The sequence below is a fragment of the Haplochromis burtoni genome, unplaced genomic scaffold (assembly GCF_018398535.1).
Source record: "Haplochromis burtoni strain Fernald_Lab_line unplaced genomic scaffold, NCSU_Asbu1 Contig_434, whole genome shotgun sequence".
NCBI lineage: Eukaryota > Metazoa > Chordata > Actinopteri > Cichliformes > Cichlidae > Haplochromis > Haplochromis burtoni.
Genome location: NW_024582795.1, coordinates 50944 through 63658, shown reverse-complemented (window position 1 = coordinate 63658; position 12715 = coordinate 50944). Strand labels below are relative to the sequence as shown.

General features: G+C 40.3%; 1 protein-coding gene across 2 annotated transcripts in view; it reads left to right on the top strand.

Annotated features, from left to right (window-relative positions):
* Positions 1 to 2392, top strand: part of LOC102312308 (complexin-2) — a 61315-nt gene extending 58923 nt beyond the window's left edge. For both annotated transcript variants that reach the window (XM_042213316.1, XM_005950853.3), the window contains exon 4: positions 496 to 2392. In XM_042213316.1, the coding sequence (XP_042069250.1) occupies positions 496 to 693 (198 nt within the window). In that variant the 3' untranslated portion in view covers positions 694 to 2392. The remainder of the gene's footprint in view (positions 1 to 495) is intronic.
* Positions 2393 to 12715: the final 10323 nt, after the last annotated feature.

Here is a 12715-nt window from a genome sequence, read left to right as displayed (position 1 = left end):
TGCAATTTTTGTGTTAGAGTTTAAATGTGAACACAACAACACAAAGAAAAGTTCAAAGAGATGATTCCACTTTAGAAACACAGACTTGTTTGATACTTTTCTTTCTGTCACAGTCAGCTTCCGACTCCTTGGACAAAGGAGGAGGACCCGAACGCAGACACGCAAAATGAAAACTTGATTCTTAACCAAAAGTTAGCTGTTTATTGTGGCTGAAGTACGAAACAAAAGGCAAAACCAATTCAACGCTAAACAAAAACCTATACTGGAAAGACTGGAAAGAAAAGAAGAAATTTTGTATCGCTATGTGTTACTTTACTGCGTTCCTGAAAAACGTAATGTTATTACAGTAGCACATTACTTTGTAACACGTTACACCCCAGACTGGCACTGATGCTGCATGTCATTTTAGGTCTGATTACAGAGATGGGTCTCACTCGTCATTTAATGACCCTTTATTTTTTCCCTGCACATCACCGGTGTTCCTCCTTCGTCCAGTATGGGTTAAAAAAGAAGGAAGAGAAGGAGGCAGAGGAAAAAGCGGCCATGGAGCAAGCCTGCGAGGGATCGCTGACACGCCCGAAGAAAGCGATTCCGCGAGGCTGCGGAGATGATGATGAGGAAGACGAAGAGAGCATCCTTGACACCGTCCTCAAGTTTCTGCCTGGACCTCTACAGGACATGTTCAAGAAGTAAAACTAAAAAACACAAAACAAATCAAATGAACCCTAAAATCAGGGTCCGGTCAGGCATGGGTGAGGCTGCGGGGCAGAGGGAGGAAGGGTTCTTTGGGTTAACTGAAAAGAGATTGAGGAAATTATTTGTTGGGGTTTGAGTGTAGATTCGGGGCATGTTGAGGTTCTTGGGATCACAATGAATTTGGGGAAGGGTGGGGGGGGGTGTCCTCATCAAACTGTTAGAGGCTACACACTGCCTTTGTAGAGAACCTTTACTTTGCTTTTTCTACTCTTTGATGACAGTGTCATTCTTCCTCTTTTCTTTACTGCAGTAGTTGTAAAACTTTCACATTTCTTACACCTGAGTTGTTTTGCACTTGTTCACGCCCATTAAGAACAGACGGAGCATGGCCATCGTGGAGAACAGCATTGGACGACAGTGGATTCGTGTCTGCTTACTTTTGTGTTTAAATGGCACTTCCACCGCGTTTTCCAGTTGATGGAGCATGTTCTGTTTAAATCAATGGGTGTTTTCGACTTTTACAAACCTCGTGTAGACCTTTATAGTACAAGAAATCAACATTTGAGTTTTTAGGACACGTGCCTTCATATCATCTCCTCTAGCAAAGGAATTGTAAATGAGGGTTTCATTTTGAGTCAACGCTGTTGGTAGCATGTAGGCACTCGTTCAAAGATACAAGACTGGACAATTTTGGAATAACTTATTTGATATTAGGATTTCTAGTGGGCATATATGGTTGATGATGGTGCCAATGTTCAAAGCATCCCAACTGGAAATGCCAGAATAATTGCAAAACATTAAAATATGATTTGTAATTCCTTTTAAGATCAAAAGCTTCCAAAAAAAAAAAAAAAACGGTCTGCGAAAAATAGGATAAAAAAAATAGATCCCTTCTGCTTCCACCTCTAGTTTTACAAGAGCTTTTCTAATCTGGTCAGCTGATTAGACTGCCACTACGTTTTGACAGAAGAGAAACTTTACAGCTTAAACATTTTAAAAACTCATGTCAACGTGTGAATTTTCATTCATCATAAGCTAACAGACCAAGTTGTCATGATTTAGGTGGTGTGGGTGCCATAGACAATCAGAGCATTGACCAATGGGATACTGAGGGTTGCTGGTACATGCTTTCATCTCCACTAGCAACGGGTTGATTTGGTTACTAAGCACTTGATTAACTTATTGGTGTTTTTCACACTTTCATTAACGTGCTGAAATTGAAATTGACTTCACATCCCACCTGAGCTAACCTTTTCCTTCATCTTTTAATGTACAAATCTACCTTGACTGTCACTCATCGACATCCAGACCAAAGAAATGCTGGTAAGACCTTATTTCTTTCGTCATAAACAAAGACGTGCAGGTGTAACTTTTATTTGCAATCATACGTGCCAGGCCTGCAGAAGACACACAGCAAGCACGTTCAGCGCGTGCATGCATCCCAGGGACCGCCGCTAAGCTAAAACCGATGCTCTGTTTCTTCCTCAAAGGTATTCCATAATTAATAGGTAATGTTACCGTAGACTGAGCCTGGGATAACTGGTCTGTGAGTTGTTGTGTCTCACTGCCTAAAAAGCCTACTAATATTCTGCATCCTGCATCAGTTAATCCAACTAATATCATAGTGATTTGTCATGTTCAAATAGGTGTACTGTAGATGAAAACAAAATCTATTTACTATGTGGACATTAATCAATAAAACAAAGCATGTTGGTTATTCTTAAAAGACCCAATGATGTTTCAGTGGTTAGTGATGGAACAATGTACTGTCCGTACATTGTTCCAGGAGTCTGTGACTTAGAACAACTTTAGGGATTATTAGGACCATTGATAAAGTTGGCATAAACACCATAAAACACCTTTTTCAGTTTTTTTATTGTTATTATTTTTCTAGCTCAGATAGGAATTTTCACTAGACAAAGCCATACTGTTTAGATTGCAATAAAAATTATATAAAGAGAATATTTCAAGTTACATGTCTCATGTTTGTTTCCCGTAAAAAAAAGAAAAGAAAAGAAGCGAAAAAAGGGATAAATTTGTTTGTAAATCCTTACCATTCTTGTATCTTTAAACATGTAGACAAAGAAAATGTATTTAGAAAAAAAGCCATTGTTCTGTCTCAGTGTGCAACATGTGTACTGTAAGTGTGTGTGTTTATATGTGTGCGTCTTTCTATGTGTCTGTGATGTGAGATCATGTTGTTGATCCATATAGTCCTGGTTTATACCGTGTAAGTGTGTCTTTGAGCTATTTTTGTGCCATGTCTAAAAAGAAGAATACTTAACACATTCCTTTCAGATGTTGAGCATGCAATGTTTGGTAGAGAATACACCAAATTAACCCAAATATGAAAAAATAAACAACTCCCTGTTTCTGTAGGAGTCTCCAGGCAACAGAATCTGTGCATTGTATCCAGAGAGATTGAACTGGAGAGTGTTGGAGATTATTAGCTGTCAGTAAAGACGTGGTCAAAAAACACAAAAAATAGAAACTGTATTTTATTTTAAGAAAATGTACCACAGGGGCATTGAAACAACATTTATGTATAAAATAGGATTCTTTGAGTCTCCTATTTAAAAACTGCTCTAAAACTAAACTTTCACAGCCCATTACACAGCCATGCCATAACATGTTAAGTGGGATGAAGTTCAGAGTTTATTCCCAGCTGTTCATCGGCTGGACAGCTTTCCTGCAAATACACTGGATTTGTCAGATACGTGTGCGTGTTCTCCTCTTTGTCAGCCCGTAACTGGGGACGTGTTTAGGCATGCCAAAAATGCCACTGTCATATTACTACAAATCAAGCTTACAAGACAAATAAAAATATTTGTATTCAAATTGGCACGTGCATGTGTGGCATATCTTCTACTACTGTGGGTCATGCATTCAGCCGGTGTTTTCCAGAAAACGCAAAGTAGGGCAAATCATTTGCCTGGTTAAGTCATTTAAACTTGTGCCAGCAAGAGTGAAAAAAAAAAAATCTTTGACTTCAGCTTAAAGAAATCAGTCCTGAGATAAATTTAAGTGGACTTGCAATGACCTCAAAAAAAAATCTTGGACTGGGGATCATTCTAGAGGATGGTTGGTAGTGCAGTGGGCTTCAGTTAGGTGGCATGAGGAACATCATCTTGATAGTTTTGATTATGTACATTAAAAAATGATTCCCACATCACCCAAAGCCAGGCCATGTGCACCTCTGCGAGAACAGAGTAAGCCCCCACCATAGCGGGTAGAATTATGGACATGGCTTTGGTTACTGGCCCTTCATGGAAACTACAGCCATACATCCTCTGTATGTAAAATAGTCTCTCAGCGGGACTCGTTTCGAGGCATCACAGCATGTGAATTGCCTTTGAAAAGGGCTATTGCCATGTCATCTTTACGTCAGGTAAGCGGTAACTCATCTGTCGCACCTGTGCGTGTCCGTGCGTGATGTGCAGCTGTTTGAACTCATTCTGGTTGCATGATATACACTTGTTTGTGGAGCTGTTCAGTTTAACAAAATCCTTGGTTTCATAGATGAAAGTGTAAAAGCGAAGAGTTTTTTTTCTTTATTATACACAGAATAATCCAGATTTTTTTTTTTTTTTACAGGGAATACTTAAAAAGTTATGGTAAAATAGAAATAAATGTAGGTGAATGAGAGCAATGAAAATTATACATGAAAGGTCTCAGATGCTTTAAAAAGTCCATCAAGTCCTGGCTGATATTTCTCTGAAACATCTTAACTCAGAAAGATGGAACTGTTTTTATCGGAGACTGCGTCTGAAGACCTGGATAATCAAATTCTGTTGTCAGGAGCCCAGAAACATTAGATATACATAATAGGCTTGGAACTGCCATTCAAAACCACAGTCCACCACCCCTACACCCCCGGGTTTGGTGATTTCTCGTGACTATTAGAAAATGACAGCACAAAGAATCCATACCGGCAGAGTCCAAAAGACATGCCATAGATGTTTACATCCTAAATATAACTTTATTAAGTGTAATGAATGATAGAGATGGAGAGAATATCTTAGAATTAACCTAAACTTTATTGTTCAATCAACTCCGAGGCTGGACTTTGTGAAAGATGTCATAACATTTGTCTTGTTTGTAACATTTTCACATAAGCTTATGCATATGAACTGCCCTGCTGAATCCTGCCAGTGACTGTAGAAATGAAAGTGAATGTGCTGTACTTAATACTTAGTCACCGAGTTTACTTGTGACTGGTGAACTCTCATTAGCTGTAACTGTGAACAGAAATACATTCCTGACTTTTTTGGCATTTGCACTAGGATAAGTTGAAATGTTATACTGGCAACTGCTATGGCATCTACTTTCCATGACAGTTTACTTTACCTGCCTGCCAGCCTTCTGAATGCTACATTAGAAGGGCTCTAGTGATATTCGCCAGGTTATTGATTATGTGACCTTGTTCTGGTCACCACTCATGCTGTCTTTACTGTCTGAGAAGCAGACTCCATCTGGGGAGAGAATGGCGTGATGATCACCGGAAACTGCTGATAAGAAAATTTGTAAGGAAGTGGAAAAAAAAAAACGTTTTTAAAAAAATCTCCAAAAGTCTAAACAAGAGGGTCTTTATTTTTAATTCAGGTTGAATAATGACTCATTTCAGGGGGCAGAGGTTAAGAATGTAAAATATGAGTTCTTATGTTGTTGTTTTTTTTCTTTAATTGCATGTCATATACTCTTACGTGGAGCCCGATCACTGTAAAACTGTCATCTATGGAACGGAAACATCCTTTTTGGAAATTTAATGCATAAGACTAATAAAAACAAAGGTTTATTAAAAAAAACTTGTCTTTAGTCCTGTCTTGCTTGTGACCATTTCAGTAACTTATTAAATCTGTTGTTTTTTCATTTTGTTTTCTAATATTGATGACCATAAAGAACTGTGTGCAGTGACCATACAAATAAGACTGAGTAGAAATGCAGTGCATTGGGCTCGGCACCCACACACACACACACACATATATATATGCATATATATATATATATACATATATATATACACATTAACTAACATATCATACATATATATATACATACATACATACATATACATATATATACATACATACATACATACATATATATATATATATATATACACATATATATTACACATATATATTACACATATATATATACACATATATATAACAATATATACTATACATACATACATATAATAATACATAAATATATACATATAATACATACATACATATATATAATACATACATATACTATACACATATATATACGTACACACATATATACACAATATAGTACACACTACATATGTACACATACTATATACACAATATATAAAAAAAAAAAACCACCCAGCACGCCCCTGCGGGCGGTTTATCCTTCAAGCTCGGGTCCTCTACCAGAGGCCTGGGAGCTTGAGGGTCCTGCGCAGTATCTTAGCTGTTCCCAGGACTGCGCTCTTCTGGACAGAGATCTCCGATGTTATTCCCGGGATCTGCTGGAGCCACTCGCCTAGCTTGGGAGTCACCGCACCTAGTGCTCCGATTACCACGGGGACCACCGTTACCTTCACCCTCCACATCCTCTCGAGCTCTTCTCTGAGCCCTTGGTATTTCTCCAGCTTCTCGTGTTCCTTCTTCCTGATATTGCTGTCATTCGGAACCGCTACATCGATCACTACGGCCGTCTTCTTCTGTTTGTCTACCACCACTATGTCCGGTTGGTTAGCCACCACCATTTTGTCCGTCTGTATCTGGAAGTCCCACAGGATCTTAGCTCGGTCATTCTCCACCACCCTTGGGGGCATCTCCCATTTTGACCTCGGGACTTCCAGTTATACTCGGCACAGATGTTCCTGTACACTATGCCGGCCACTTGGTTATGGCGTTCCATGTATGCCTTGCCTGCTAGCATCTTGCACCCTGCTGTTATGTGCTGGATTGTCTCTGGGGCATCTTTACACAGCCTGCACCTGGGGTCTTGCCTGGTGTGATAGACCCCAGCCTCTATGGATCTTGTGCTCAGAGCTTGTTCTTGTGCTGCCATGATTAGTGCCTCTGTGCTGTCTTTCAGTCCAGCTTTGTCCAGCCACTGGTAGGATTTCTGGATATCAGCCACCTCCTCTATCTGCCGGTGGTACATACCGTGCAGGGGCCTGTCCTTCCATGATGGTTCCTCGTCTCCCTCCTCTTTCTTGGGTTTCTGCTGCCTGAGGTATTCACTGAGCACTCGGTCAGTTGGGGCCATCTTCCCAATGTATTCTTGGATGTTCGTTGTCTCATCCTGGACTGTGGTGCTGACACTCACCAGTCCCCGGCCCCCTTCCTTCCGCTTAGCGTACAGCCTCAGGGTGCTGGACTTGGGGTGAAACCCTCCATGCATGGTAAGGAGCTTTCTTGTCTTTATGTCAGTGGCTTCTATCTCCTCCTTTGGCCAGCCTATTACCCCAGCAGGGTACCTGATCACGGGCAGGGCGTACGTGTTGATGGCCCGGATCTTGTTCTTACCATTCAGCTGACTCCTCAGGACTTGCCTGACCCTCTGCAGGTACTTGGTGGTTGCAGCTTTTCTAGCGGCCTCTTCATGGTTCCCATTCGCCTGCGGGATCCCCAGGTACTTGTAACTGTCCTCTATGTCTGCAATGTTGCCTTCTGGTAGTTCAATCCCCTCAGTTCTGACTACCTTCCCTCTCTTTGTTACCATCCGACTACACTTCTCCAGTCCGAACGACATTCCAATGTCATTGCTGTATAGCCTGGTAGTGTGGATCAGTGAATCGATGTCTCGTTCACTCTTGGCATACAGCTTGATGTCATCCATGTACAGGAGGTGGCTGACAACTGCTCCGTTCCGTAGTCGGTATCCGTAGCCAGTCTTGTTAATGATCTCACTGAGGGGGTTCAGGCCTATGCAGAACAGCAGTGGGGACAGAGCATCTCCTTGGTAGATCCCGCACTTGATGGTGACTTGTGCTATGGGCTTGGAGTTGGCCTCTAGTGTTGTACGCCACATCCCCATTGAGTTCCTGATGAAGGCTCTTAGGGTCCCATTGATCTTGTACAATTCTAGGCATTCCAGTATCCAGCTGTGGGGCATTGAGTCATGCCAGACGCTCGTGGAGTGCAGTCAGCTTCTTTAGCCAGTAGGCGTGAACCATGTCGGGCCCTGGTGCTGTCCAACTCTTCATACTGGAGACCCTTTCTTGGATATCTGCCACTGTGATGGTTACTGGACCCTGTTCAGGGAGGTCGCTGTGGTCTGCCCTCAGATCCACTAGCCACTGAGCATTGCCGTTATGGGTTGCGTCCTTCTATACAAATATATGAATAACCTGGAGATTTAATATATCATTACTCAAAAACCAAGATTTAAAATAATATCTTACTGTTTTAAAAAAGAACCCATTTATGAATAAAAGACTGTAGTATTAGTTGAATCATTAGAAGCTGCTTATCTCATAGTATAAAGCCCTTACCAGGCCTTTGTGGCACTTTTATTTAAACTGTGTTTTTACTTGTTGTTTATTGTAGACTGCACTATTTTGACACTTCATCATGCTGCTGCAGCAATTTCCCTTGTGGGATCAATAAAGTATCTATCTATCTATCTATCTATCTATCTATCTATCTATCGTCTGTCTAAGGAGCTTGGAAAGGACCTTTTTTTCCCAAGCTGCCTCAACTACGATGACCTGGATGACTGCCAAACTTCACAGACGTCTATCTATACAGCTCGCCAAAGGCATGTGTTAGAACCAGTGATCTTAAGTCCCAAAGAGGGGAACCAGACAGGGCTGTCCACTTTGACTTAGATATTAAAGCAACTGTAACTAGAAAAAGTTGCATTTCCAGTGAAAATGCAGTGTGAATGCGTGTAGTGGAATCTGAAAACAGAAGAAGGAGAACTATCTGCTGAAAACACTGTGTACAAGCTGAACTGTTTGCTGAAAACTGCTTTATTTGAAAGACTACACTGAAGAGTGTCAAGAAAGCAGGGAGAGTGCAAGGAGGGAAGATATGTAGTAAATGTCACATGTAGGATTTGAACCTTTGCCACCGGATCTCACGGCAGCTGCGCATCCCACTGCGCAGCTGTTCTGGTCTCAAACAAAGATATGATGAGAGAAAAAATGTGCACTGTGCAGAAGAAGCTAAATTGTACTGAAAAGAGGTAAAACTTGCTGAATGTACAGCAAAAAAAGAGATAAGGAACCTGAAAATTGTGCTGAAAAGAGGTTAAGAAGCTGAAGTTTGTGCTGAAAAGTAGTGAAAAACTGAAAATTTTGCTAAGCAGTCAGCAGTCACTATCTCTGGGGGGCATCACAACTATTGTAGACCCCTTAAAATGTGGCTGATTAAAAAGCTTCCAATAAGTATTTTTTCTCCTTTTTTTTTTTTTTTGATTTAGACAGAAAAAACGTAACAAAAAAAATGTTTACTTGGTGAGCAGCAATGAGCTAAAAGCCCATAAATGTAAATCAGATGACCTTCACTGTAGACCATCAGACTATTGCCCTTAAATAGAAGGCAACTTTTACTTTTGCACTAAAGCATTAATACTAAATGTTCTTGGTTTCGTCATTTTGTTTATCAAAGAGACATTGGTAGTTTAGCTTGCATATGCAGCCTCATCTTCGCACTTTCTACATTTAAACAGATTCACACTGTTCAAGACAAACAGTCGCCTGCTGTATTCCAGTAATTCCACCCTGCTTCTCCGCATTGCTGTTGCTGCTTCCACAGTGTTTTGTAATGGGTGAATTACCAGCAGTGATTTGCTCTTTTACAGTTTTGTTAATCCTGAATAAAAGACTCCCTGACAGATTAGTGCGTGTGGGCTGTTTGTCATTCAAAGCCCTTTAACGAGAAAAGTCTTTCGGTCTCTGGAAATTACAGACAGCAGAGAAGAGGTTTAGTGTTTTTCTGCCTTCTAAGAAAAACTCAACTCAAGGCATGCACACATGCAGAAAGAGAGTGGGAGATTATCTGTTTATTTTAGCTAATGTTCATATTTAATGGGGACACTCTAAATGGCAAAAACAGAGGTTGCATAATCACATCTACTTGTTTGAAATGTGCCTTTGTGAGGATCCTTCAGGCTATTTATTCTGAGCTAGGAGCACATGCTTTGTATCGTAGTGTGGGTATTCTACTCTTTTTGCTAGTCGCTATATAGACGTCTATAATTTAGATATCTATAAAGCATATATTTTCCAGATACACGTAGACCTGTCATGGTCCTGTCACATCAACACCGTGGTGAAAAAGGCCCGACAGCGTCTCTACCACCTCAGACGCTTGAGAGACTTCCAACTGCCCTCCAAGGTGCTCAGGAACTTTTACTCGTGCACCATAGAGAGCATCCTGGCGGGAAACATCTTAACCTGGTTCGGGAACAGCACCATGCAGGACAGACGAGCTCTACAGAGGGTTGTGCGGTCAGCTGAGCCCACCATCCGCTCCGAGCTCCCTGACCTGCACTCAATCTACAGCAGGCGGTGCTGGACCAAGGCCAGGAAGATCGTGAAGGACCTCAGCCATCCCAACAACAGACTGTTCTCTCTGCTGAGGTCAGGAAAGCGATTCTGCTCCCTGAAGACCAACACAGAGAGACTGAGGAGGAGCTTCTTCCCGCAGGCGATATGGTCTCTCAATCACACCACCACACAGTACTGACCCACACATACAGTTCTTACACACACACTGGACTTTCTGGACTTTGTTTTTGCACAACACTGGTCACTATATTCTTCATTTCCGGTTAATACTTGTACAGCTGCTGTTATTGTGTATATATTTATTTATATTTAGATTTCTTCATACATTCTTATATAGTTCTATATTGTGTATTTTGTTGTACAGTTATTTTATTTTCAACTTTAATTTATATATTTTATCTTATTCTTCCCAGTTAAATTTACCCTTCATTCTAATTTGTGTTGTACAGTTATTTCATTTTTAACCTTAATTTATATTTTATTCCTTCCTAGTTAAATTTACCCTTTTTAATTTTTCATATTTATTTCCTATCTTATTCATAGCCTTTCCTTTTTTGTTTTCTTTAGGTCATGAGCAGTTGTCCAAGCATTTCACTGCATATCGTACTGTGTATGACTGTGTACGTGACAAATAAAATTTGAATTTGAATTTGAATTTTTAAAAATATGGTATATTAACCAGATTTAAGATAAAAGCATCATGCAGATGCCGGTTCTTCCACATTCACCATGAGCATGAATATTATTTTCAAGCTTTCATTAAATTAGATGTTACAATGGAGCCAGAGTCTGCAAGCACAGTTACGGTGTGTGAGTTCATAGACAAACATGAAGCTAAACTGCCCAACAAAGGCAAAGTCCAGCAACTACAGGAGTCAGGCTGAAGCTGAAATTTACTAAACTAGCTACTTTACCAAGAGATTTCTGTTTTTTTAATTCTCAATAATGAATGTATTTGGCTGCCAGGAGAACACATGGGATTGCATAAACAGCACACCACTAGGTTTTTCGTTATGAAATACATAAACAGTTAATGATAATGACAGATAATCGGTATCAGTAAAACTACAATTATCTTAATTCTTTTGGAATTGTAAAAGAAACTCACAAGACTGGAAACGTACAGATACTGTAGAGGGTGTGGACCCTGAAAGATTCCATGAAAAAAACCTTCTTGGTGTGATGATTGATGGTATAAGCTAGAAATCTCATATAAAATACATGCATTGTCATAATGCGGCTGTGTGCAGGTAAGATGAGGACCCAATCGCAAACTCACGGAGGCAGGATGGAACTCAAAATTCACAGCTTTATTGTTAGAGAGCAAAACTACACACTGGTACACAGAGAAACACACGCCATGAATGAAGGAGAACGCGACACTGAACTGAGGGAGATATGGACATAAATACACAGAGGGTTAACGAGGGAAGTAGGAGCACACGGGGAACACAGGTGACACTGATAATCATAACGAGACACGGCATGAGTAAAACACTGATGGGAGACTGTCAAAGTAAAACAGGAAGTACACAGAGGTGCAGACAGGAGGAGAGAGAGAGAGCACAGACATAACGGGCTGGGGAAAACATGGAATAAAACACAAGGAGTGTAGACAAGGGCTCACAGATACACAGAGGGGCACACAGGGGTTAAAGTCACAAGAGGAAATCCAATAAGGAACATCTTAACAAAACAACCTAGGAACCAAGGCAAAAATAAAGAACAAAATACAAAACACACGAAAACTAAGAATGCTGGGTCAACATGACCCAGGATCATGATATGTATAACAAAGTTTCAAAAAGCATTTCATTATTTCATTGAAGCAATTTACATTTGGGACCTCATATTACTCCACATTCTCTACTGACCACTAATTTCACCAAATTTGAATTACTGTTCAGAGGTTTCAAATGATGAATGGTTCACTGTCATCATTTACCATTTTGCAAGAAAGGGCCATGAGGATAATTTTAAATACTGGTCACAGAGATCACACAAAAGCCTGTTCTTGAAATTAAACATACTGAAATTTACTGATCTGGCTCATTTTCAAACCACACAAATTATGTTTAAAGCCAAAAACAACGTGCTCACTGACAATATTCTAAAACTGTTGATTTGAGGGGGAGTTCAGTTTAAAACATCTGTGTCCATACAACAGTAAAATCCCAGTATCATGGCATGAAACTGTAGATGTGGCTAATGTGTATATACATGTAAATGTGTTGTCTCTTTAAATGTGTAACCGTGATTATTTTCATGTTGGATTGAAATAAAATATCTCCCTCTGCTGGTACTGCAGCTTATTGCAACTTTTGCAGCTCACGCTTAGCCTCATTGGGAAATGGACACTGTGGACCAGCGTGTCTATTATACGCTTTGCCATGATACTGGATTAGGAGTGAAGCTATGGAACAAACTTGGTGAGAAACTAGAGCAATGACTCTAGTTTTGCAATATACAGGGAACAAATATGGCTTTGACTGGGTGTTCTCACCCAGTATTTATCCT